The sequence below is a fragment of the Semicossyphus pulcher genome, unplaced genomic scaffold, assembly GCF_022749685.1.
Source record: "Semicossyphus pulcher isolate SPU_LCO1_2020_fin unplaced genomic scaffold, fSemPul1.0.p SCAF_22, whole genome shotgun sequence".
Taxonomy (NCBI): domain Eukaryota; kingdom Metazoa; phylum Chordata; class Actinopteri; order Labriformes; family Labridae; genus Semicossyphus; species Semicossyphus pulcher.
The window spans coordinates 5,524,701-5,551,973 of NW_027211696.1; the positions used below are offsets into that span (position 1 = coordinate 5,524,701).

The 27,273-nt window shown below is 43.9% G+C and overlaps 2 protein-coding genes across 11 annotated transcripts in view; both read left to right on the forward strand.

Moving 5' to 3' along the window:
• Positions 1–8,569, forward strand: part of LOC138601950 (sarcoplasmic/endoplasmic reticulum calcium ATPase 2) — a 28,656-nt gene extending 20,087 nt beyond the window's left edge. Inside the window, exons 11-24 of one of the 2 annotated variants that reach the window (XM_069673289.1) lie at positions 334–422; positions 552–654; positions 771–902; positions 1,006–1,125; positions 1,364–1,582; positions 1,710–1,833; positions 1,987–2,198; positions 2,332–2,552; positions 2,659–2,861; positions 4,230–4,315; positions 4,430–4,563; positions 4,816–4,933; positions 5,084–7,132; positions 7,525–8,569. In XM_069673289.1, coding sequence (XP_069529390.1) covers positions 334–422; positions 552–654; positions 771–902; positions 1,006–1,125; positions 1,364–1,582; positions 1,710–1,833; positions 1,987–2,198; positions 2,332–2,552; positions 2,659–2,861; positions 4,230–4,315; positions 4,430–4,563; positions 4,816–4,933; positions 5,084–5,356 — 2,034 coding nt within the window. In that variant the 3' untranslated portion in view covers positions 5,357–7,132; positions 7,525–8,569. The remainder of the gene's footprint in view (positions 1–333; positions 423–551; positions 655–770; positions 903–1,005; positions 1,126–1,363; positions 1,583–1,709; positions 1,834–1,986; positions 2,199–2,331; positions 2,553–2,658; positions 2,862–4,229; positions 4,316–4,429; positions 4,564–4,815; positions 4,934–5,083; positions 7,133–7,524) is intronic. The other variant, XM_069673290.1, reaches the window with a different exon arrangement.
• Positions 8,570–9,957: 1,388 nt separating this feature from the next.
• The window catches only part of LOC138601949 (breakpoint cluster region protein-like), a 92,139-nt gene continuing 74,823 nt past the window's right edge, over positions 9,958–27,273 (forward strand). Inside the window, exons 1-5 of one of the 9 annotated variants that reach the window (XM_069673287.1) lie at positions 9,958–10,339; positions 10,481–11,178; positions 11,212–11,608; positions 13,681–13,695; positions 24,253–24,285. In XM_069673287.1, the coding sequence (XP_069529388.1) occupies positions 10,056–10,339; positions 10,481–11,178; positions 11,212–11,608; positions 13,681–13,695; positions 24,253–24,285 (1,427 nt within the window). In that variant the 5' untranslated portion in view covers positions 9,958–10,055. Of the gene's footprint in view, positions 11,686–13,680; positions 13,696–24,252; positions 24,286–25,918; positions 25,928–27,273 lie in introns of all 9 variants that reach the window. The other 8 variants (XM_069673283.1, XM_069673286.1, XM_069673285.1 and 5 more) reach the window with 8 other exon arrangements.

A 27,273-nucleotide genomic window follows, 5' to 3' on the forward strand; every position in this document is an offset into this window, starting at 1 on the left:
ATTCAAACTCATACAGTGGATTCATGTAGCGTGACTACACACAGGGGAACTCTGTCTGCCTTGCTGTAAGATGACATTTATTGACCCTCCCCACCAGAGCGCTCAGTGTCTGCTTTGGCTCAGCGTTTCATTATTATTCTCTGTTCTATGTTCAGTCAGATTTGTGGCGTAGATGGTGGTCTGCTGCCACCTGCTGGAGGCAGTGTCTGTCAGAAGTCCAGCTTATTTTTTGTGCAGCTTCTCCTCCTGGCCTTTAAGGCATCAAATCTGATGGAAAGGCTAAAGATATGGGGCAATGACTCACTTACTGATACTTTGTCTCTTTGTGTGCAGATGTTTATCCTTGACCGGGCAGAGGGGGAGCACTGCACATTGAAGGAATTCACTGTTTCCGGCTCCACGTACGCCCCCGATGGAGAAGTGTGAGTATTCTCATATACCCGTGTGACATAAGGAGATATAAATAACCTGTATCCAACTATGTGGGTCTTAAGACATGTACACAATCTGGCTAACCTGTTACTTCCTGTTTACATCTCTGTGCTGTGTAGGTTCAATGATAGCAAAACAGTCAAATGTTCCCAGTATGATGCCTTGGTGGAGCTGGCCTCTATCTGTGCTCTCTGTAATGACTCCTCATTGGACTATAACGAGGTCTGTAGTGAATCTATTTCGCATGTTGACTGGCTTATAATCCTTAAGTGCCAATTTGGCTCAGTCTCCAAAGCCTTACATCTGTCTGACGATATGTTTTTTAAATTTTTTTCCAGACTAAAGGTGTGTATGAGAAGGTCGGTGAGGCCACAGAGACGGCTCTCACGTGCCTGGTGGAGAAGATGAACGTGTTCGATACGGATGTGAAAGGCCTGTCCAAGATTGAGAGAGCCAACGCCTGTAATTCTGTAAGTCACCTTCAGTTCTTTACAGTAATTTCCTTCTAATACCATCATGTTGACTACAAACCAAATGTAGAACCGCTAACAAACTGTTTTGTCATTTCTTTAGGTGATCAAGCAGCTGATGAAGAAAGAGTTTACCTTGGAATTTTCCAGAGACAGGAAGTCCATGTCTGTGTACTGCACTCCTAACAAGGCCCGCTCCTCTGTCGGCAAGATGTTTGTCAAGGTAAAAGACAAATGGAGAATTACTGAACTGTTTTCTGGATATCTAATCATGCTATTAAAATAGATCTTGGTAAAAATGTATTGATAGTGTCAAAGTCGGTCTCATACCGAAGGGATGAGAAACCTTTTCAATATTTGTTTCCTAAAATGTTACAAAACATCTATTGAAAATGTTTCTCTTAGATGCCGTGTTGTCCTTTCTTTTACATCCTCACTCTCCTGTCTGTGCCTGCTCATAGGGTGCCCCCGAGGGAGTGATTGACAGATGCACACACATCCGCGTAGGCAGCAACAAGGTGCCCTTGACTGCCGGCATCAAGGAAAAACTGATGTCCGTGATCAGGGAATATGGAACCGGCAGGGACACCCTGCGTTGTTTGGCTCTGGCCACCAGAGACAGCTCGATGAACAAAGACGACATGGTGTTTGAGGACTCCAGCCGCTTTATTGAATACGAGGTGAGATTGATTTGCTTTCACTTTAGTTTTCCAGGTTACATTTCAGGTATGAAATCCTCTACTGTCAGTGTCACACATGTGCAAATACACTAAATCATCCAAATGTTCTTCTTCTTTTCTCCTCCAGACTGATCTGACGTTTGTCGGCTGTGTTGGCATGCTGGATCCTCCCAGGGCAGAGGTGGCGGCCTCTATCAGACTCTGCCGTCTCGCAGGCATCAGAGTAATCATGATCACTGGAGACAACAAGGGTACGAAAAGAAATTCACATCTTCTAAGAGAAAATTTGACTTGCTCTAAATTTTATATCTTTAATCAGCAGGAGAACATTTTACCACCACACACACTGTATGAATACATATTTGAATTCTTGGAAGTAAATGTGCTCTTGTTTGTTGTCGTAGGGACGGCAGTGGCTATCTGCAGACGCATCGGTATTTTTGGAGAGGACGACGATGTTTCCAGCATGGCATTCACTGGCCGAGAGTTTGATGATCTGTCACCTGCTGCGCAGAGAGACGCTGTGGTTAAAGCCCGCTGCTTTGCCCGTGTTGAGCCCTCACATAAATCCAAGATTGTCGAGTTTCTGCAGTCATATGACGAGATTACAGCTATGGTAAGACGAAAGGGCTTTTAAACCATAACTGTTTTCAGTGATTTCCGAGTATGCAGCGTATAAAGGCTTTCACTCCTTTTAAAATAAGACGTCTTTTCTAATTTCCTGCCCTGGTTTTTGCCCTCTCCTACAGACTGGTGATGGAGTCAACGACGCTCCCGCTCTGAAGAAGGCTGAAATCGGTATCGCCATGGGCTCGGGCACAGCTGTGGCCAAGACCGCCTCTGAGATGGTTCTGGCCGATGACAACTTTTCCACCATCGTAGCTGCTGTCGAGGAAGGCCGAGCCATTTATAACAACATGAAACAGTTCATCAGATACCTCATCTCCTCAAATGTGGGCGAAGTTGTCTGGTAAGAATGACTCATTATTCAAAAACTCTCAATTTCCTGTATTATTCAATCCTCTGAATTACTCACGTTATTTACTTTTGAATAATCATGCTTCTTTTGTGTGCAGCATCTTCCTGACTGCAGCTCTGGGGTTCCCTGAAGCCCTCATTCCTGTTCAGCTGCTCTGGGTCAACCTGGTGACTGACGGTCTACCTGCCACAGCTTTAGGCTTCAACCCACCAGACCTGGACATCATGAGCAAGCCGCCACGCAACGCCCGCGAGCCCCTCATCTCTGGATGGCTCTTCTTCAGATACCTAGCTATTGGATGTAAGTAGCTGCTGCATGTGACACTCCTGTTTAATGATTCTGTTTGTCCCTGCATGGACGTCCTTCAGATATACTTTAGTTACCTCCATAGTTGGTTCAAACCTGTCGATAGAAAACTTTTGGAAGTATCGGCGTTCGTCTTATGCATCTGTATATCCATTAATCCATCAGTTTGACCTTCTCAATGTACAACAATGAACAACCTCTGAAATATTTATTCCACGAAGTGCTCTTGACCAGTGCAACCTGTATGCACCTGTATATAGATTTACAATACAGTGCTGGGACATCACTGTCTGACTTACTAAACAACCCTGTGGGGAGGGATTAAAACAAGCATTAAAACGTGTTCTCCCTCATAATGAAAGTAAGATGTACGCCCCTGTTTTCTACTTCCTCCTCTAACTTTCAACCAGCAATCCATTTCCTTGAATTTTTCCGTCATTAAGTATCATGAAGTGAAATAAACTGGATGTTTTGCTGCACAATTGTCTGATGACGGATGTTAACAGTGGCTTTGAAAATAGGAAAATTTAATCTAAAATGTAGTTAATCAAACTTATATTTACATTCATCACTGAACTTACTTTAGCATTACCCCCCTTTCCAAAAAAACTGACTTGTTTAAAGGGCCAGTTCGCCTGATTTTCAACCTCAGTACTATCATGCTAAAAAGAGGAGCTAATGCCATTATGATAATGCAATTTGGCTCTGTGCCTTTGGAGGACGCAATCCACTTCTCCAATGGGCCCTCGAAAACCTCCGCCAGATTATGTAAAACGTGTCATCTGATGCCCGCCTCCGATGTCATGTCTCATTCAAAATCGTCAGGTTTGAAATGTAGACTGCAGACCTGAAGATTTTTTAGACGATCCACTGGTATATTCTCGTCGTATTTCAGATTCTGTGCCGCTCAAAGCCATTGCCTGCAGTGAAACTGAAGTAGTTCACTCCAGGGTCTCTCGCTGGGCCGTTCCTTTCAGTGGGAGAGGCGCAATGCACGCTGGGTGTTGTAGGAAAGTAGACTGGGCGAAACCACAAGCTGTTTGTACAACTTTCTCCACAGCTATGGCGCCAATTTCAAATATTATTGCTTCTGTCGATTACAGAGAACACCAGCTTTGACTGACAGGCTTTTTCCAGGGGCGAACTGCTCCTTTAACTATCATGAAGTAAAATAAACTAGACGTGATTGCGTTTTGCTGCACAGTTGTCTGTTTTGCCTTTGAAAGTAGGAAAATGTAATGTAAAATGTAGTTAATAAAACTTTAGCATTACTATTTTATGAATTTATATCTCATGTCCGGTTATGCAGAGCCATGTCTTGTTCAGGTGTATGAATGAAATCTTTTTGGTTTGCATCATCAGGTTATGTGGGTGCTGCCACTGTCGGCGCTGCTGCCTGGTGGTTTGTTGCTGCTGAGGACGGTCCAAGGATCACCTTTTACCAGCTGGTATGAATTTCACCTAAACAACTGCTGTCCTTCAAATTAAGCACTATAACACTAAACTCTCACATTATCTGCTGTTATTTTTAACCCTTTTTCCCCCTTTCCCACTTGTCATAGAGCCACTTCCTGCAATGTGGACCAGAGAATCCAGACTTCCAGGATATGGACTGTAAGATCTTTGAGTCCCCTTACCCCATGACCATGGCCCTGTCTGTGCTGGTCACCATTGAGATGTGCAATGCCCTGAACAGGTGAGTGTGTGGAAGGCATCTTCCCAGCTGTTATTACCAATAAGCCAGCCGGTCCCACATGTTCATTATGCTTGCGTTTCAGTCAATTTCTGAGACAGCAAGGTCTATTGTTTTATTTTGTTTTATTTCCAATTGTCTGTACTTCAAATCTAGTTGTTTTTCTGCTCTTTTATACACATAAACCCTGTCAGCATTGGCTTTTAGCTCAGCAAGGAAGTTTTTAACAAACATCACTTTGTCTTTGTTGCTCAGCGTGTCAGAGAACCAGTCTCTGCTGAGGATGCCTCCCTGGGAGAACGTGTGGCTGCTGGGAGCCATCTGCCTCTCCATGTCCCTTCACTTCCTCATCCTCTACGTGGAGCCTCTTCCAGTGAGAAATACTGCTTTTTCATTTTGACACATAGAATGTGACACTGTATACTCATGATTTAAGAATGACTTTCTCAGCTGTCAAATGTGAAGCTAAAAAGGTTCTCCAGGCAGACTGAGCGAAGTTTGACTTTTGTGCGCTTCTTCTCAGATCATCTTCCAGATCACCCCTCTGAACCTGACGCAGTGGCTGATGGTGCTAAAGATCTCACTGCCTGTCATTCTACTGGACGAGTTCCTCAAGTTTGCCGCCAGGAACTACCTGGAGCCGGGTAAAGAGCTGGAGAAGCCTGCCGGCTCCAAAGGCTGCTGCCTGTCTGCATGCATGGAGGGCATCTCCTGGCCCTTCGTGGCCGTCTCCCTCCCCCTGGTCCTCTGGATCTACAGCTCCGACACTAACATGGCCGACATGTTCTGGTCCTGACTGACTTGAGCACAACCTCGACTTTTCCATCCCCCCCCCACACCCACCTCGACCCACCCACCCATCCACCACCATCACTTCCCCCTTCCTCTCTCTCTCCTCCCTCTCTGCCTTCCTACATGTGCATAGCTAGCGTGTGTGCGTGTTTGTAGAGTTAGTGTGTGAAGTTGTGCGTGTGTACCGTGTGTATGAGAAGGACCAACTTTAACACATGAAACGTAACAAATAATATAAGATGTTAACATAAGAAGTCACCTGGTGTGAGTTGGGATAGGATTTGAGCATGCGAGTGTTAGAAGACCATCACTCCCGTGGCTGTGGACTTTGTTGCTGGTTTGAGAGAAATTATACTGACGCCAGTTTTTTTTTTTTTTTTGTCTTAATGTCAAAACTGCCTTTAAGGTTTATATTTTTAACGATTTTGGGAACATCATTTGTCTCATGTCACTACAGTAACAACACCAACTTGTTTTGTTTAGCTTCCCCTCTTCATGAAAGGAAAAATTCAGATTCATTGTTCTGTACAGCGATGGAATTTTATGCAACTTTTTCTTTTTTTTACGGCTTTGTAAATTTTTCGACCAGCGTGGCTTAGACATACCGCCTTGATTTGTTTTCTAATGTTTACCATTGTGTCTTCAGTATACACTCAGAACTCTTTCAGAGAGGACAGGCTCCGTGTGGCCGACGAGGACGGGGGGAGGGGGAAAGGTTTGGGAGTGAACGTTTGAATGCTCCGCTTAAACAAAAAAAAAACCCTGAAAAAAAAAACAAAGAGCCGCATGTCTTGTGACCAAGCATGAATTCTATGTGGTTTCTCATTCTAATTTAATTATCTATGTCCCTTCCAACCCCATGTTAGAGTATGAATTAACTTCATGGATGTTTTTTTTACTAGAATGATTTGAAAAGAAGCCAGTCTTTCTGCACTGGGCAGAGCACAGCTACCTCAACATGATAAAAAAAAATAGTTTTTCGCTCATCTCTGGATGCTTTCCCGACACGATCTTGCTAAAGCAGAACATCTGAGGTGTGCCCCTATTTGCTTGTGCAGAAAACGAAGAACAAAATTTTCCTTCCCTCTAACATTTTTAAGGATATATTTTGTTTGTGTTGATTTTTGACATTCATTAACTTTATTTGTGTTTTTCGCTTTGGAGACGGAACTGAGTGGGGATGCCTTTTGTTTTTTTACGTCTCCATGGCGTTTGATTCAAAGGATGGTAATATTTAATATCATTAGAAAAATACTAATACAGAAAGTACTCCAAATGAACTTGGATTGCAAATCCCAAAATGTTTTTTTTACTCCAAGGAAAAAATACACTCATAAACCCTTTGAATCAAAGTGTTTTCTGTCTTTATTTATTTGAAACCATTTAAGCCGACATATTTCATATCAGTGTTTTTTGTATGTGCATTTAATACTTGAATACAAATCATTTCAAACACATGAATGCTTCGGTTTCCTTGACAGACGGGAGACATTCACCACACAGATCTTGTGACTTTTCTAGGCTTTAATTTTTTGAGGTCTTGGTTTGATGTGGGCTTTCCAAACTGTGTGGGAGTGTACAAACGTTGGAGCGCAGCCTGTGTTGTCAACAGCACTAATCTTCGACCACCTAAGCATTGTTTTGTATGGAGACTTCCCTCGTCTAAAGCATGTTTTTTGGGGGTATAAGCCTGGTTTGTTTGCACTGTGTGTTTGTGTTCCACTAAAACAACTGTGTGCTTTTCTTCCTCAATGCCTCCATTGGCTCCCCTGTTCCTAGAGTGAGTATCCATTGCTTTTTTTCTCTCCACACTCAGTATCACTACAGTAAATAAAACAGGAGGATGGGAGCGACTTTTATTGCCTGGGAAATAACCTCCAGATAAACTTGTAGACTTAAAGGAAGCAGTTTAAAGATCTAATATCGGGAGGGATTATGGTTTGGTAATCCATAAATATCAAAATGTATAAGGTGTTGATTTCGAGCACATCCCACTTTTGTGAATGTCACTGTGTGCTGTTCCTTCCACCCCCCGACACTTGCTTATATTCACAAAACCAATACCTACTCTTGATATCATGTTAGACAAAATGTACAATTTTTAAATGTGATTTGGTACGTGATTTCTCAATAGTCTTTTTGCGCTAACGCATCTTTTCTCTCCCTTTTTAGGTTGGCTCTCATAAAAGCTTCTGCTAAATTACAGCGTGGGCTCAGAGGCTGGACTCGCCCTACCGTCCGGCATGTGTGCTCACTCAGAACTTCACACACCTCAGACAACATGACGACCAGCAGAGTGTGTGTGTGTATCATTGCACAGACGTAAAGGACAAGTTTTCACAGTTAAACGACCAAATACAGAAGGTGTGTCGCTGGGCAGGAAACACTTTTGCCCGGGTGCATCACAAAAACACAACCACACACATTTTCCTAACACACTTATACCTCTGTGTGCAGACGCTTTATCAATACGACTCTATTCCATTTCTGTGTGCGGGGAAGTTCTTAACACCCTCGACGTTTCTCCTTGCATGAAGAACTCGCTTCCAACTTCCATGGTAGCTTTTGTCACGTAGAGAATCTTAAAAACCCGCGGTTGAAAGGTCTTAGATGTACATCAGTGTACAAAAACATTCATGCATGCGTTTCAGCTGTATGTAGGCTTTGCAATTTGTATTTATAGATTCTAATGTATAATACTCAAATGACATATTAAGATGATTTTAAGATGGATTTATCGCAGATATTAAGAAATCACTGTTTTTACTGTAACAGTTTGGGTAATTTGCACAATATTGGACGTGGAGAAATGACTCATGCTGAACTTGACTGTGCTCTACTATTTTGTTTTAACTTTGATTTTTCCTCTCGAGCTTCTATCGGCCGATCACTGATCCGTTTCCTTTCTGATGTATTAATCCTTTGCAATGAGGACAACGGACTTACTCTTTGATTCACTGGTAATCCTGCAATACAACAGTGTTCTCCTGTTTTCTTATTATCTCTGCATTATTAATATTATTAATATGTATCCTTATCAACTGCTGTAAAACTGTGATTTAATGTGAGGGGGCCTGTGCAGCCCCCTCAGCGACACCTGGTCGAAGAACAATATTAACCATATGTAAAAAGACGATCATTATTTATGATTAATAATGATTGTAAATGCATTACTGAGGTTGTGGTTTCAGGTAAATAAAACAATATAGTATTTGAATATTGTCGTTTTGCATTTTTTACATTGTCACCCCCATTAATACACAATAACAACCATTATTACGATTAAATAACATCCACACCACGTGGTTAAAACTTTTAAGATATTGTCATCGACGTGATTTTCAATTTTCTGTTAAAAACACAGATATGATACTGCACCACCAGAGGGCAGTGTTGGGTTATAGATACCAACAGCAATCCCACATGTTCCGTAACACCTGCTTGACAGGTACAGCAAGCAAAAGGAGTACTTTGCTGAAATTATATTTAATAATAAGTGGAAATAAAGGTTATTGGAGTAAGAATGTTATCAGTAGTAGTTGCTTTATTGAGTAATTTGGAGCGATGTGTTAAAATTGTCGGCTGTATGTGATTTGTTGGGCAAATAGCTGCCTGAATGTACGCGAATAACAGTAAGATCAACGTAAGACACGATTTACAAGCCGAGGCCTTTTATGTAAAACACTCTTTTGTAACCAAATGTATGAAAGTAAGTTTGGCCGGTTACATTTTAACGCCAGAAAACCAAATCATAAGAGTGGTGACTGCATCCCTGCTCTGTCTCTTTAACCAGCAGACTCACTGACACTCTGGTCCCTCCCATTCTCGCAACCCCTCCAGTGCTGCTGGCCTGAGATGGGAGCGCACACAGCAGCACCATCACGGCCGAAGAAACGGGATAAACCTGGAAAAGAACATTTACTAAAACAACAATACCTCATACATGCCATGGAATAAAAATGGGATAACGAAACGATCCCTTTACTTCTACCGGATCCTACCAGCTTGATCGCGTCCTCGTGGGAAACTCAGATGCTGTCGTCGCTTGTGTTTTGCGCTTTTTATCCTTTCTCCTTGAGCGCTGCTGGTACAAAGGCGCTCGGTCCCGAGCAGCAGCAGCACCTGGGAATACTGTCGTATGAATGGGCGAGAGTAAACCGACGTGCAGTCACGGACAAACACGGAATAATAAACATAAACAGTGAGTAAACCCAGCAGGATTAAAACACTTTCTTCTTTTTTCTCTCTCTCTCTCCCTGGGAACCGGATCACCAGTGTCACCGCGCGAAGACAGATGCTGTCATTGTGTCGAGGCTGAGATTATAAAAGAAAAAACATTCTTCGTGTGAAAGTGGCCTTTTCTGGAATAATGCACGAAAAAAACGAGCTTTACTACAGCTTTTTATTGCTTTTTATGCCTCACACATTACCAGTTATTCCCCCTACTGAGCTGCCGGGTTCTCTTGTTCAGAATGGGATGTATTGTTGCATCTGCGCAGCCCACGACAAGTGTCAGCAATTAGACTGTGTGTTTCTGAACGGCTTACCTAAAGGCTTGTTCTAAACACTGCTATTGTAACTGTAGCTAGCCATTGTTGTCGTTCAGGACTCTTTGGTGAGCTGGACTAAAACGGTTCACCCTTGGCAGCATTCAGCCAGCCTGTGTGAGCCAGGGTCAGTCACAGAAATAAATCAGGCATAACATGGTGGAGCCCGTTGGTTTCATTGAGGCGTGGAAGGCACAGTTCCCAGAGTCCGAACCCCCCAAGATGGAACTGCGCTCTGTGGGAGGAATTGAGCAGGAGCTGGAGAAATGCAAAGCGTCCATCAGGCGCCTGGAGCAGGAGGTGAACAAGGAGCGTTTTCGCATGATCTACCTGCAGACCCTCCTGGCCAAGGAGAGAAAGAGCTATGACAAGCAACGGTGGGGCTTCAGAAAGACCCCCCTGAATGAGGGGGTGGACTCTGCAGCCACGCAGGGAGCAGAGTGCCAGTCACAGCAGCCGCACATGCAGGAGACTGGTTGTGTTGGAGTGGTAGTAGGAGGGGTTGGTGGAGGGTATTGTGCAGGTAGTGGGGGCTCTATGGAGAGGAGCCGTTATCAGCCTCTTGGAGATGGAGCTGGCAGGTCCAAACCCAGACCCCCACCTGCCAGGAAGTCAGCCTCCCATGGGGACAGCCTGGAGTCTGCCTTTGAGGTACCCCAACAGGCTGAATCAACGTCTTGTGACAACCTAGATGGCCTGTCGCCATCCAAACAGAGAAGCGGCGTCACTGTTTCCCCTCGCAGGCCCAACCTTCCACCCCCAGACAAGGAGATGCCCATTGACCCCAAGGACAAGCTAGGGATGGGACTTGGCGTGGCAGCTCTAAGGTCCAACTTTGAGAGGATCAAACGAGCCAACTCTCACACTGCGGGTGATGTAGCGAAGGGCCAGGAGAAGCAGCTGCCACCGCCACCACCGCCGTTCTACACCAACATGGAGTTTCACCATGAGAGGGGTCTGGTCAGGGTCAACGACCGTGACGTCTCAGACAAGATCAGCACCCTGGGCAGCCAGGCCATGCAGATGGAGCGGAAAAGATCCCTTCACTCCCTCCCAGGTAACCTAGCAACGGTGGCAGGGGAGCTCCGTGCCAGGCCAGTGTACCGAGGTCGATCCACCGAGAGCACCTGCGGATATGATGCGGAATATGAAGACGGGGAACCCAACCAGCGACATTCAGGGAGGGCCAATGGGGGCAAACCTCCACCCCCTCCTTGGCAGCCCTCTGAGTTTCAGGCCTACTCCAGCGTCTACGTTGGAGGGGTGATGATGGGTGAAGGTGGCGGAGGAGATGGGAGAGGTAGTGGTGGAGGTGGTAGTGGAGTCACTATGAGAGACCTCGGGGGAGGCGATGACCACCTCTTGACTTGGCCACGTCGTTCCTACTCCCCAGGGAGCTTCGAGGATGTTGGTGGAGGCGGTGGTTACACGCCGGACTGCAGCTCCAACGAGAACCTGACATCCAGCGAGGAAGACTTCTCCTCAGGCCAGTCCAGCCACGTCTCACCCAGTCCCACCACGGCCTTCCGACGTCCCTTCAGGGAAAAGAGTCGCTCGCCGTCCCAAAACTCCCAGAACTCCCAGCACTCCTTCGACAGCAGCAGCCCACCAACACCGCAGTCCCAGAAGCGTCACCACCGGCAGCAGGGTGGCCATGTGGTCATGTCTGAGGCCACTATTGTGAGCGTTCGCAAGACTGGTCAAATCTGGCCACCTGCTGCCCACCATGACCTCATGCCACATGGAAGAACATCCCATGACAACACATTCCATGGAGACCATCTAGGTGAGTGGTGGCTGCTCTTAAATCTTTCCTGTGGTGGAGGGTAGGTGGGCTGGATTGCAAAATACCAATTCAAAACCCACACAGAAACCAAATATACCTCTAAGCGTGTAGAGGATAGAAGAATGAATGAATGCCTGAGTGATTGAGTGTAGTTTAGTCATGCTGGAATTATGTTGGCAGCAATTCTTTTTACATTTAGAGCTCCTTCTCCGACTAATATTCCTTTCCTCTTAAAACCACAAAGCATCCAGATGTTCACATGATTGATAGTATGTCCGTGATTTTATGTGTGCACGCTAACACTCGGACTGAGTGTCCTTAGCTTGGCCTTATGTGGGAGACTGAAGAAAGATCCACCTCTGCTTATTCCTGGAATGTCAGTCAGGTGGGTGAACAATAAATGCGGTCAGTCTGGGTCGAAACTGCAGGTCTAGCCTTACTCAGACGACTCCTGCGGCTCTGAGTATGGAATTCCAATCACAGGTGTCTGTCTGTCTACTTGCCTGTCTCTCTTTCTTTTTGAATAGAAGACATTTCTATCAAACCTCAAGCTAGCAAAGACCAGGACAAAAGAAATCCACTCTAATCTTGCCAAACAATTACCTGCAGTATCCCTAACCACTAAATTGCAGCCTTGGAGCCATGGTACCTGTAATAGAGCAGCAGCAAGCAGATAGATGTGCAGCCTGGAGCTAAAGACTCTGGCACTGGCTAACTGACTCAAGCCAAACAACAGGGGAGTGTTTGGATCAAAAAAGCACATTAGGAGGGCTTAGTTTGCTGTAATTCCTCCGTAAAGTTTCCATTGCAGAAGCGGTACCAGCTCACAAACACTGCTCGGGCAGTTAAATATTTGATACAATTTTTAGAGTGCTGTTTACAGAGGGGTGGTTAGTTATGGTTCTGCACATTATGTGTGTTGTCATTCTTTGGTTTAGGCTGTTGAAGTGAGTAGTGTTTTAGAGCCAATATATTGTAACAGATTTGGGGCCGGTGCCCAGACGGACCAGACAGGCAGCAGGGTGCAGGCATCAGAGCCAGGAGGAACTGAAAGGAGGGGAGGAGGTAGTCGGATAGAATGTATAAGACAGACAATTGGAGTATTGGATGGGGGAAATTAAGTGAAAAATAAAGAGAGAGGGAATTCTATTTATGGAGAGATTCCTAATGTGTCTGTCCAGTTAAATCAGAGATAATTGACATAATGTTCAGCCTTAATATCGTCAATGTTTAGCTGCTGTTACATGTGGTTCAGTACTAAAGACATTACTGTCATCATTATGGGTAGCATTACCGTCTGAAACCCAATATATCTCTTTGCCTAAATATCCTGAACAGAGAACAGGTCTCTGTGCATCTATAATTCATTTGTTTGTATAGAGCCAGTGGCGCATTGGCCCTAGCGGAATCAGCTAAAATGTTTTTCCAGACAGGACCATCAAGGTACAGGAACAAATCCTGAAAATAACAACATCTTAGACATATTTTCTGTGACATCAATCAATGAAAAAGTTATGTCATGACTTTAACATATAGAGCACGTCTGGACCGCACTCTTTGTAACATTATTTACAGATCCAACTTAATCCAACAACAAGCAACCACTTGGCAATAGTGGCGAGGAAAAACTTACTTTTAACAGGCAGTAACCTCGAGCAGAACCTGACTCATTGGTGGTCAGCCCTCTGCCGCAACTGGGCCGAGAAAGTGAGACGGAGAGAGGGAGACAGAAATACATCTTCCCTTTTAATTACCAGTCCTTTCCTGGTGACAAGTGAAAGGCAAACTCCATCAACAATGAAACACAATGCTAACATGCTATTAAGATTGTGCAGAGTTAGCAGCAAAAGCCAAATAGCGGGTCCCCAGCAAATGGCTAGCTAATTCCCCAGCTGCTATGTTAAGGATTATCGCTGCACTGTCTGCTCTCTTTGTTTTAACATCTTTTCCACGACAATGAGCCCTGTGGGGTGTTAGGCGAGTCGGAAGAGCTAGGGACGGAGATGGAGAGTGGGGGGATGTGTTGCAGACAGAGATGCATTTAGTGGGATAATCTGGAATTTGAGCATAAGAAGTAGAATGTTGGTTAGACACCCTGCAGAGAGAGTTGGGGTTTAAGCTGAGAGCAGCAGACAGGCATGATGTTGTCAGTGAAGGTGATGAGGCCACGGTTGTGTATAGTTTCAACCAAACACAACAGAGTATAGTAAGGGAAGAGGAGTGGAGAGTGTGTTTTTAGTGGGCGGCTGATGATAATAATGAAGAGTGGGATGGTGTTGTGAGGAAGACTGAGGGAGGCAGAGTGCAAGGCAGAGCTGTCGTTTCTCGCTTCATTGGTCAGGGATGCGGGGGCTGCAGAGAGGCACAGATGGGAAGAACTCTTCCGTTGCGTAACAGAAACACACAGACTCTGGCTCACACACAAAGACACACGCTTGATGTTTACTCTGTTACCTTGAGGGCTGTTTGCCTTCGGCAATAGGTGCGCACGTATATGTTTCTTATTGCAGCTTGAGATAATGGTCCAACTGTAGGAAGGATGTTTCATGCCAGTGGTTGACCCGAGTCTGGAGGACTCACACCATCTGCCAGAACTCTTCTGATCTATCCTGATTCCTTTTTTTCCCTCTTCTCTTCTCTGCGTGCCAACAACAGTAGTAACTGCTTCATGTTGTGTTTTGTTTATTTAATGTAGGGGGCCGTTTAAGGATGAAAAGTTCACACGCTGAGCAGAGATGAGCAGGTCTTTGCGACTATGACAGAAAACAGAACGACAGCATGCAGAAAGATCAGAATAAAGAAATCTCCCTCGAGTGTCATTCAGTGGGAGAGCAGAGACGCCTGGCAAGTGAAAACTATGCTCATGAAATAATAATAAAACATGTTTGGAGGCACTACCATCAGCTGCCAACTTTTCATTTTTGAACTCAGATAAACAAACATGAGTGCGGCAATGTTACATCATGCATTTCAGCACTTGTGCTGTGTTAGATGACTGACAAGTCTCTTTCACATCACTATGACTCAACTTTTTTATCTCATGCTGCAAGCAAAAGCGAAGCTAATCTCATTAAATGAAAACAGGAAAATTGATTTTTGAAGCAGGCAGAAGTAGATGTAAGGTTGCCGAAACAGAAGAGGTGCAATGGAAATGAAACCAACACAGAAAAGGGGAAGACATTTCTGAATTTAAATCAAAACCAAGCCCAACACGCCCTTCATTACCCGCTTACATTTTTAGTGAGCTCATTGATGAAAGAAAGCTTTCACCACCTTCCTTAAATGAACCAAACCAGCATGTTTCTTCATACTCTGTTTCCATGTATTCATTTGAAGGGAATTCTGCCTCTAAACCAGGGAATACCTGTGGGTTTGTGTCTGTGAGGGCAGGGATGCCAAAGCAGGACAGACTGTAGAAAGCTTCAATGGTTATATTGTCCTCAACCTCCTCCTCCCCGAGCTGGGTCCTGTCAACCGCTATATTTTTAGGCAGTTACAACCACTTGCTCTCTTTCTGCATCCTCTCTGGCCTCAGGGTTATTTATCACTGTGGATGACATATTTTTTGCACGCACATGTCATTAATGATCACGTGTGTAGCTTCAGAGTACTTTTATTGACGATTTAGAATCATAGTAAGCATGGCGTATCTGGCGGTTAGATTTTAAACTGAGCTAAGTTTCATTCGGTTTGGCCTACAGACCTCACTGGGGATGGCTTTCACAGGGATTATTCTTTAATTCATATTCCATACAGACAATTACTTCTGAACACTATGTATATCTTTTCACCTCTTTTAGAAACAGATGTTGAATATCAAGTACTTTTTCTGGAATAGTGTAAACACCGAAAATGAAATTTAATGTACTTAGGAGCCTGAAAAAAATGAATGAAAAAATGAAAAATGAAACAATTAACAGTTCTAGTTGGACATACTAAGGTTATTGCAAAAAAGTCATTTTAGTTGAATGCTAATTTGTGTGAATCTATTTGAGTGGCCTGGTTATGACGCTTTTGAGTTTGTGGTAGATGTTGTAGAGCAAAATGAGGCACAAGTTAGCTGTTAGCTTGCTAACACATGACATTTTTTGAGGAGTTAGAGAGATAATTTGGAAAAGGGTGTCACCTGACACTTGATAAAATGCTGTTTATTATACTGTTAACAGGTAAAATGTTACATTTCACAAGCATAGCAAAATAAAATCTTCCCTCTAAATTATAAAATGTTATGCTAACAACGTTTTTGCTGAAGGACCTTTTAAGCTAACGTCAGCTAGGTTAGCATAATCTGACTTTCCACACATTTTTAACTAAAAGGATACTACCAGCTCCAAGAGACATACTGTTATTCGTATTAAATACTCCATGTATTAATAATTGCTTTCTAGACGAGTCACACATTGCTAAAGTTAAGCTAGCTAAGGGGGAGAGTTTAATGTAGTAGTCTCCCTGGGAATGCACAAACTAGCTAGTAGTGACACAGAACTTTACAAGACTTTATATAACACAGCCTTAAATAAGTTACTAGAGTGAATTTTGTCTTAAAAGAGACATATAAATCTCTTTGTAAACTGTACATCTTTCAAACTGTAAATCATCACATCCATCTTTACTGAGGAGAGTGTGTGAATGCATTGGATTTACTGTAACACTCACTGGATAAAGATTTAATCGAGTGATGTCATCATTTCCGTGTGTGTGTTTCTGGGTAATCTGCTAGATATTTTTATTGCTTAACGTCACGATGTCAAACGTACACTCACGCTTACTTCCTGGGAAATCAGAGTTGAGCGTGTTGCTTGTGTGTTTGCCTGAGGGGGATTTTCTGAGCAAATGTAAATCCTGTAACAAGCGGGCGATCAGTGGAGATGATGGTAGCAGCAATGTTAGAGAGGACCTGAAGCTGTGTGTCCTCCTGTGTGTGTATGTGCTGTTGTTGCACCATGTGATTCAGCGTCTTTCCATGTGTGTAGGCTATGTGTGCAGGGACTGGGGGGGAAGGAGATGAAAAGGAATGACGGGTAGAGACGGCTCACGAGACACTGGGAGAGATTTTGTCAGAGGTACCTCCGGCCAACACCACATGCTTTACAGTAGTCCGGCGTGGCATAATGACCTTCTTTTCACACTGAAGGAGGGAGTGTGGAGAGGGGGGGCGGCTGTAGCTCTTAAAATGGCTTGTTCAGTCTTTTGAGTGAGCTTGGCAGTGAAAGCCTCCGTTACCTCAGCCGACACGCACACACACACAGGATCTGCAGGCTCACAGTCGGGCCCTGAGAGGGGGAAAGGAGAGGAGAGAAGCATGGGAGGATAAGAAGAAGAAGACGTGGAGGAGGAGGGAGGGGGGTAGGGTGGGAGCGGATCTGGTTTTCTTGCCAGCTGGGTGCTCAGCACAGCCCTTCACTGGGCTGGTGCAACCTGCTCAGACCAATTATGAAGGCACAAAACGGTCCCTTTGTTCCCTTGAGTTGGATCAGTTATGAAGGAAGAAAACTTTTTTTCTGTAGATAGCGTGCGTACTCATTCAAGATGTAGTTGCTTTTTGGTGTGTAATATTGCTGATGCACTAAAACCTTTATGTAGGTCTTTAACATTTGTCTAGTTAAACTCCTGGTTCAACAGAAATAGCCAAACGCTTATATGTATTATTTGCTATTTGTTAATCTTCCTGCAGTAGAAGTCTAGCCTGGCACAGAGGGTGGCGTAGCATTGCCTGGTTGGCAGTTGGCAGGAGGGTGGAGCAGCTCCAGCAGCTACTCTGTTAGAGTCAAACTGCCTGGCTTGCTTTGTGGAGCAGAAGCTGCCAGTTTCAGCCCTATACACTCAAACCTGGACCTCTATATGTGTGTGTGTTTGGCCACTGCCCATTAGGTCGAGGTCTGTGGAGAGACATTAAAAGGACATTAAAGCTAACCTTTGGGTGAAGGGAAGCAGATTGGATGATCATAACTCGACACTGCTGACAGACAAACACGCATAAACACAAAGTCTCAGCCCTCCAAAGGGTAATTACTCTTCCCTGCTTCTGTTTATTTCTTGTCTTTTCTCTGTGTTTGTTTACATCCTATGCCAAGCATCCAGCCACAAACTCTCCTCTGGTGACCGACAGCTTTTGTAAAAAGAAAGAAAAAACTTGGAAAAATCCCCCACATAAATTCTGGTGACTTGTTCTCCCCATGTGCAACTGCCTGCCCTTTTTGAACAGCAGCCATCTTGGATCTCTGTAAAATTGCATGCACTGTCACAGTCACTAAGCTTGTCATTTGGATTGGCCTGAGTGCAGGGAAACTGGGCCGGTTAGCTTCCGCCGCTAACCGCTAACCACAGGCTTTTGGGCTTGCAGTGTAAGAGCTTGCTGGTGTGTTTTCTGGTTTTCAGTGTAGCCTAGCTTAGCTGCATGGGTCGTTAATCACAGCCAGCTCTCTTATAGGGACCGGGTTAAGGGTGGGGGGTGGGATGGAAAGAGAGACCTGGTTTATGGTCTCAATGGTTGACACCACAATGCAACATGATGTCTATGAGGATGTATATATATACCAGAATGACATGGAAGGCCCTTAGAGAGAAAATGTTTGGATCTACTGGTGCAGTATGTAGATATTAAAGGAGCATTCCACCTATTTTATGTTTTAATTTGATAGTAACAGGAAGCACAACACAGCCTATGAAAACGTGCATAATGTTTTCTGTGGCTCTGTCAAGTCTTAGAAATTACTGTACTGTCACTTAAGTATCTCAGCTTGGGTGTGTAATCTACAAAGAGAAATATAGAGTTTAAATGATGTGGTTGGTAACCAGTAATTGCATTATGGGAATTGTAGGATTCTGTATTTTTGGGAGTTCTGGATCCATGTATTTAAAGGAGCAATTCTCCCCTGAAAAAGCCACTGTCAGTCAAAGTTGGTGTTCTCTGTAATCGTTTGAAGCAATAATATTTGAAATTGGCGCCATAGCTGCGGAGAAAGTTGTACAAACATCTCGTAGTTTCGCCCATTCTACATTCCTACATCACCCAGCGTGCATTGCTGCCCTCCCTCTAAAAGGAACGACCCAGCGAGAGACGCTGGAGTGAAATACTACAGTTTTCACTTCAGGCAATGGCTATGAGCGCTACAGAATCTGAAATACGACGAGAATATACCGGTGGATCGTCTACAAAATCTTCAGGTCTGCAGCCTTCATTTTAAACCTGACGATTTTGAACGAGACAAGACATTGGAGGCGGGCGTCCTAGATAAGGAAGTGTTGTTTAGCAAGCCTTTTTTTCAGGTTTCAGGTTTTCCAGGGCCCATTGGAGAAGCTGATAGCGTCCTCAAAGGCACAGAGCGAAATTGCATTTTTTTCCTACCATAATGGCATTAGCTCCCCATAATAGCATGATAGGACTGAGGTTGAAAACGGCGAACTGGCCCTTTAAGAGAGTAAAGGTCAGGATTTCTCTGCCTCTTGAGTCCTCGTCTAACGTCCATATTAAATCATAACATTAAATAATGCTCATATGGCTGAGGTCTAGAATTGTATCCAAATGTGATTTAAAGGGCAAGTACTTCCAGAATATACAGGGATAACACATGCAAACTTTAGCTGTACAAAATAGGAGGCTAACATGCTCCTTCCGTGAAATTCACTGAGGTAAATCCAGGTAAATGCGTAGTCTTGTGGCATACATGTCACACACATGTACTACTGAAAGCCTGGATTAGCGGGCGACACAAACCTGTCTAGTCATGCAAACATGTAAGCCTTAATCTTCACTCTTTATCTGGGAATTAGAAACTGGCTGACAATCAGATTACCATTTCCCCCCTCATATAACACAGCCGCCGTCATTACAGCACTAATGCATTGTGTCCTATATATTAACGCTGGGATTATCATCACCCACAAACCATGGCTGGCATGTAAACATTACAGGTTACACAGACATAAACATGATAAATCACAGTACATTGACTCAATTTCGATGAACCAAATGTAGATTTTCTTTGATTTAATGAGGCTCTTATTTCCCACCTCATTTCTCCACTAAAGTTCTCATCTCGCCTCTTTTACTTATTTACCTCTTTTACCCGTCTCATCCAACCACTTCCTTTTCTTTCTCTCTCCCCGTTTATGCGTCATTCACACACAGCTGCAGCTACTTTCCTTTTAGCTCGGAGCCAATTAGAGGCGCATCACCTTTCCGTCTTTGTTTCCTCGGGTTTTCCACCGAGCGAAGGGGGAAAAGCAGCGAGAGATCAAAGTCACGACCCCCCCTGCAGGAGCAAGCAGGCTCTCCCTGTAATTGTCCAACAGGGGTTTAACTGACGAACGCCTATAAAACAACACAATCAATGCCAAATGTCAGCAGCCGGCCTCCTACTTACAGAGCAGTATAGACTGCAGAGCCCACTCCCCTGTGTCTCCTGCACTCTTTCTGTTTTCTCTCTTTCCCTCCAGCTATCTCTTTATGTCTACATGTTTCTGTCAGTCGGTCCGTCACACACACTTGCATCTGAATGCGTGTAGCTTTAGTATGTGTTTTTGGACAGACTCCTAAAATTTCATGGGCTTACTGTTAAGCAGTAAGTAGGGCTGAATGATTTTGAAAAAATATCTAATTGCGATTATTTTGTCTTATATTGCGATTTCGATATGATTTCGATGAATTGTTCCGACCTATTGAAGGGGCAGGGTTTCTTAAAGGGACAGAGCTGGCTGAGTTGTTTCAGGCAGAGGCTGTATGAGGGCCTGCACAGAGCACCAGTGTGAGAAAAATGAGGAGTTTTATTAACTGTAAATTATGCTAAGCTACTTCACAGGTATCACAGAGTGAAATTAGCATAATATCCCCCCTTTAAGAATGATCTGCTTGAATGTCCTTGACATCCTTGATCTGTAGAGCATCATGGATTCAAATTCTAAGAAACATCATGCACTATTCGTTGGGTTGCATGGATAATTGATGCAGTGTAGGGGAAACTTGATTTTGTCCTAGCTTGTGTAGCAGATTTTGAAGATGCTAATTTAAGTGAATGTCCCCGTGTGTATCACCATTGAATGTGTGCTTGCTTCTAGTAGACGAGCAGAGGAGGTAGGTCATGTTTGCAGTGATGCAGGACAAAATCCTTATTAAACACTTGGGAGCTCTTAATATCACGTTAAGGGACTCCCTCTCTTCTTCCTTTGCTAGAAGAAAGTGCAGGAGTCATCAGCGCGCTCCTGTGGGGACAGACGAACGCCTGAAGTCGTTTCCAGAGCAAAGCTTTAGAGGCTGGAGAAGAGCGAGGAAGCACTTTAGACCTTATTAGCTTTTTGTAGCTGCAGATGATGAAGAGATTCAGGATGAAACACCTCTTCTTCACTGTGAGGAAGGACGTATTCGTACATATTACATACTGCTATCATATTAAATTAACAGGACTAACCATTCTTGGGGTCTTATTGGACTTCAAGCACAGAGTTTACTCATGTTTGTCAAGTCTTTCTGTAAGAAACTATCTGTGGACAGATACAGACAGCAGATGCACAGTGTACTCTGACTAGACAACAGCCAAAGGTTTCTTTTGGGCCCTCTGGGAAGTCATGTATGTCGTTAAAGCTAATAAGCTACAGCTATAGATCATTTTGTCTGTCAAACCGTCAAAAGTAGCGGTCATAGACTGACATTGAGAAGTCTGCTACCTCAAGGTTTTTTTTTTACTGTTTAAGGAGAGAAAAAGGCGTTTCATTACCCTTTTAACATATTAGATCCAGGTATTTTTTCTGACCCCAAACTAGATAGAAACGTATACCCCTTTCCCACCTACATTAGTGCGTTGATGCAGGTTTTTCAGACCTGAGAAGACCCGCTTATAGATGCCGACTGTCTCTGTTCCCATTGCCAGTGAAGTATACTCCTGTCGGTGTCTTTTCTGCTGCGTCACCGTCTGACGTCACAAACAGGCGGTTAGTAAAAAGTAAAGATGTTACGGTGGTTAGGTCTTTTTTGTATCTATTACTCATTCAGTCTGTTTATCAAACTGGGCGCCGACAAACGATGTTCGAGCGCTGCTCGGACGGAGACGGGGGGAATTTGTAGCTGAGATGACAAGGAGTCGCAGAAGTTACCGACGGAGCATAGCATCGCGCTGGAGAGGGGGCGGAGATTAGTGTGTCGACCCGGGTTTTGTGTTCCCATCAATGCCGATTGGAGCCGAGGCGATAATTACCCGGGTCTACTGCAGAGTCATTTGACCCGGGTCTGGATGCCGTTTGTAGCTTTTCCCATTAAGCAAAAAAGCCGGGTGTTAGTGGGTGTTAGCAGTGGGAAAGGGGCCATAGACGCACAACACAACAACAAACTCATCACAGCCTTCCAGTCCTTCTTCAACCTCATCTGTTGCACTCTGGGCCTTCTGCCCCCCTTTAGACCCATCAACTCTCTCACTCTTTCTGTGTGTGTTTCTTTCTGTCTCTTTCTGTGAGTGAGGGTCTCTTTCTCTCTTTCCTTCAGGCTCTTTGTTACTGGCCTGTGTTTGAACTGGCCAGCTAGATAGGTTTGCTCAATTAATGGCACTTGTTTCGGGCAGCCAGGGCTATCAGATGTGAAAGTGTGTGTGCGCGTGTGTGTTTTAGGTTTTCAGGGGCCAAACCTGCTGAGTGAGTGGGTGAGTGAGAGGGAGACACAGGAGAGGGGCTGCAGAATGAGGTAGCTGTGCTATAAAAATAACACATTATCAAACTAATGAGGAAAGGATCTGGCTGCTGATTAACTGTGCAGCTGGCTTCTTGTTTCTTTGGAGAGCTGCGGACCAGAGAGAGCGGGAACGGCTGGAAATGAGAAGAAGTTTCAGTTCATCTGTTAGTTCAGGAGGGGAACAACACGTCTTTTGTAGCCCCCTACACTTCTTCTTCTATGGTTTTTGTTGGACTGAAAGTGTGCAGGAAGTACGGAAGATGTGTTGTCCTGCGAAGAGAAGATGTGTAAGAATAAGAATGAAGACAGGGGTCAGTGGAAGTTATTTTGACACCATATAAAGGCACCAACAGATGCATATGGATTCAGGATAGATGCTACAATTGCTGTTTGCAGGATGTGCAGATGGAGGGAGGAAACTGATTGTGTTGTTCTCCAATTGGAGAAAAAAAAAACATTTCACCAGATGTGAAGATAAGCTAGATTTCCATTAAGCTTTCTCCGACTCTGCCTCCTTTTATTGTCTGTTGTTTGTTGAGCCTCCAGTTGCAGAGGGACAGGATAAATGTGGACTCTCGGGAAAGATCAGATTTCATGTTGCGATCTGCCTCCCTCCCCTTTCCTCCATCTCTTCCCAGAATGCCCTTCGGTAACATCCCTCCTTCTGTGATATCTCTTTTATGTCACTTAATATCCCTTTCTCCAACCCCCCTGACCATTTCTCTGTATCTCTGCCTGCTTCTTTCACTCAGTGCCATTCAGCCTGGAGCGCACTTTACAGTATAAAGGCTGATTTTAAGCCCAATTTGGCCATGACAGCCAATTTTGAGAGAGTGCACTTGTGTGCAGAAACATGGGACACGCCACCACGGACAGTCACTACATTTTATCTTTCAGTTGTTTGCCCTCAGTTTGGAAGCAGTGTGGTTTCATCATACATGTTCCATCATAAAAATGTAGCTTCAAACCAATCAAAATGTGATCTTGAGTAGGGCTGCAAATAAGAACTATTTTGATAATCGATGAATCTGTCGATTATTACTTCATTTATTACTTCATCTAATTAGCGTTAGCTTAATCTGCCATCTCTCGCAGATTTGCGTATAGTTCTGACGCACAAACGTGCGATTGCAAGTTAATTCAAACACAACGTGACGGACAGAAATACGATCTGTAAGTTTTCTCTCTGTTTCGTGACGGTTTAATGAAGCCTGGCATTAGCTTTATCAAGAGTTAGCGCTAAATTAGCTTTACCAGTGGTGTTAGCTTATTAACAGCTTTATGCTGTCCCCCGCTGCTTTATGGTTCGGTCCATTTGTACTCGGAGGTCAGAATTTATGAGTTCCCTGTTGGAAATTTCAACTGGAATGCCTCCTGAGGTTAGATTTCTGACGCGGAAAGTCGGAGGAACCTCACCAATCCTGACCTCATTATCAAAGATGGCTGCTCCGTGCTTCAACAGTAAATGAAAGCTGTGGTATTAAATGTTTGATATCACTCCTGTCTTATTTGTGTCTCATTAAACCAGCTGTACTCACAGTACTGTCCAGCTTCTATCTGTGGACATGTTATGGTGTTTGTATGCTCAAAATACGGCATAATGCCTGGTTATCCACTGATATTGCTAGAAATGGCTAACCTGCCTAGATCTATCAGCGCATCAACAGTGAAAACATTACAGCTGCTGTTTATTAGCCCTTCTGTCTTATTTGTGTCTCATTGACACAGTCGTACACACAGTACTGTCCAATTTCTATTTGTGGATGCTGTGGACCTCATATTTGTTCTGTAGTTGTCTGTATTCTGACAGATTAAGCACAACTGTTTTATTGGAGGCGTCCCTCTTGGTTTTCCAACTTGTTGTACTGGAACGCAGTCAACTCGGGTGTGACGTCATTCCCAGTTCGGAGTTCCGACTTCCAAGGTAAATGGAACGCACCATTATCAGCGGCCCGGCTATGGGCCCATCACAAAATTAACATAAAAACCATAATTGTGCCTTTGTCCTTGTTAACGAACATTAATCTACCGGAGGCGGACACATCATCAGCACTGCACAACATTGAAAAATAACTATGTGTAATGTTCATCCCAAAGGAGAGCAGAGAAGGTTGTAACTTCCTGTAATTTATCACCTGAGCTACACAAGCTGCGGCATTGGCTGGCTGAGTGACGTTTTCACAGTGCAGCATAACATAGACCCAACTTATCGATGATGAAATTCATTGCCAACTATTTTAATAACGGATTTTTATTGATTTAATCGATTAGTTGTTGCAGACCTAATCCTGAGCAGGAATGTGAATGGCTCATCTGTGTCAAATGTGAGATGCCGACTCTTTTCCTAGTCAGAATTTTAAACGCCTTTTCTTCCGCCGCTGTATTGTCCCTTCCGGTCTTTCTCTTTCAGTCAGTTGTTAGCCCTCTTTTCTTCTTCTTAATCTAAGCCAGCAGCCAAAAATGGAGCCAAAACATCCACCTGTCCGGCTGCTCCGGCTCAACCTGTGCCCCCAGCCAAACACTCCAAACACACATTTCACAGCCAAAGATATTTTAAGTCGCTTGCTGCGAATGCTGCAGAGGATCAACATAACAACCACTCTGGATAGTTTCTGTCAGTAGTTTTCTGGTTAGGCAAGTAATCTGTAAGTCTTTGTGCAAATAACTGTGAGATAACAAGGCCGTCCTGAAGGCGTCTGGTGTTTGCTCTGGGCTGATAGCTCATTTGAGATGACTACAAGCCAAATGGGCAATTTGACTCCAATATTTAAGCACATCATGAACACATCAATCAGGATACAGGAGCACTGGAGGCTTTTTTTGACGCTCTCTTGTGTAAAATGTCCAACAAAGTCACAGAAGGAATATATGTCTCTGTGTTCAAAGCTCCAAATTGAGTGACAGAGCTGTTTGTGATCGTAGGAGGAAGAAAAGATGAAGCGATTCCGCATGTGCTGCTTTGTTGTGGGATTTGGAGCTTCCTGTGTAGCGTCCACATGTTGTGCACATGCTCCAAACTCTCTCATTTCACTCATTTCTCATTCTTTGTCAGCTCTTTCCTTCTTCTGCCTCTCTGTGTCTCTTGTTCTCCTCTCACAGCGCTCCAGTTTTACATATCTTCCCGTGTCTTCCTGTGTCATTGTCACTGCGGCTCTCTCTCTCCGTCTCGTTTGGCCCACTTTATGGACCTATAAATGGCAGAGCGTGCTCGGGGCAAAGTGGTTGTGATCGGCTGGGAGTGACAACTCAATAAGTATTTTCTCTGTCACATCTGGGAGGAGAATATACAGCGGCCTGCCTTGTCCAATTTGTGCTCTGTGTGAGGGTTTGCAGCAGTAAAACCCTGAGGAAAGTTTAAGATATAACTTCAGATTGTATCCTCGTCTCTGTTGTACATCGCTTAGAAACAAACTTACCACCTCATGCTCACGTAAAGCTGAATAAATACCTGCTAATTCATTGTTGAATGCTGATAAAAAGGCATAATACCCGCATGCATACACCACTCTGCTCCCTGCCTCATCACTCTCTCTGTCATCCATTATTGATGCTGTAGCCCACTTGTTGCTAAAGGAGACATGGAGAGTCATATTTCCCCACTCCCCACCCAGTACACCAGCTTACTAGGTCCACACACCCTTATCATGCACACAAAAGGATCATGCACTTGCTTATGCCTGCGTACTAAACTAATGGGTAAACCAAAATGTGTATTTTAAAGATTATTCTTTTGGCCTTTTTATGTCTTTATTGATCGAGAGGACAGTCGATAGTGTTAGAAACAGGGGATGAGAGAATAGGGGATGATGTCGAGGGTGGGAGTCATGCTCGGGCCGCCGCATCGAGGACTACAGCGTCTGAAGAAGGCTGAGTCCCCCAGTGACACTCAGCAGGACGGCTTGGTTAATAAACATAGCTTCCTGTACAATCATTTACAAGCATAACGTCACAAGATGCTCACTGTGAGGTTATACTTATCCGTTCCTCATTTTAGCACAGGTGGCTGGCTGCTCTTCTGATATTACCCTTCATAATAACATATAGGCTAACAATAGCCTCAAATTAAGACTTTATTCTCGTAATATAACAACTTTTTTCTCATTTCCCGACTTATTCTCTTACGATTTTTTTCTGGTAATATAATGACTTTATTTTCTTTATCTCATTTTTTAATGTGGCCCTAATACTCAGTCGTAAAAAGGTACCTTTAGTTTACTGTCACATATGATGAAAAAAGTCAAATCAGTCCCATTTTAGAAGTTGCAACCAGAATGTTGCTCAAAAAAATGACAAATTGGCAAAATTTGAGCTGATAAAATCTCTACTAACAAATTCCCACACGTTTCAAATGTCCAAAAATAGTGCAGGAAATGAGTGCATTGTGAATTTCACAATGACTAACCCTTTATAACTGACTCTGAGTGATCTACTGGCTATACATAGTAAGAGATGATTAATTAATGGTGTTTGTCTTATTCATTTAGGCTGTCCAACTCTGAGTTTGTGGAAAAATATATGACATTTGTCACTTGAGCTTTGGCACAGAAAAAATCTCATACCAGATGAAGTGGTTTAAATATGCACATTTTCATTACGCAAGCTCAAGGGGAAGATTAGACCAAAACTTGCATTACCCAAGTCCTACATATGGAGTACTTAGAGCAACAGGGAACAACACAAATACAGTATTGTCTCTCATACAGTCAGTGATGTTACAGTGTGTGAATGGGATGTTAAAATCATATTATGTCACAGTTCTTACCGTCACTGTGGATTATGTCAACGGGTTATTATAAAATGGGATGTTTGCTATGTAGTCAGGGGATCCTGTTCTACCTGTGTTGTCTTAAGATTTGACATTTACAACTGAAGAGCAGGACAAACTGTAACAGGCGCGTTATGACTCCAAACACCGCAGAAAAAAGGCCTAC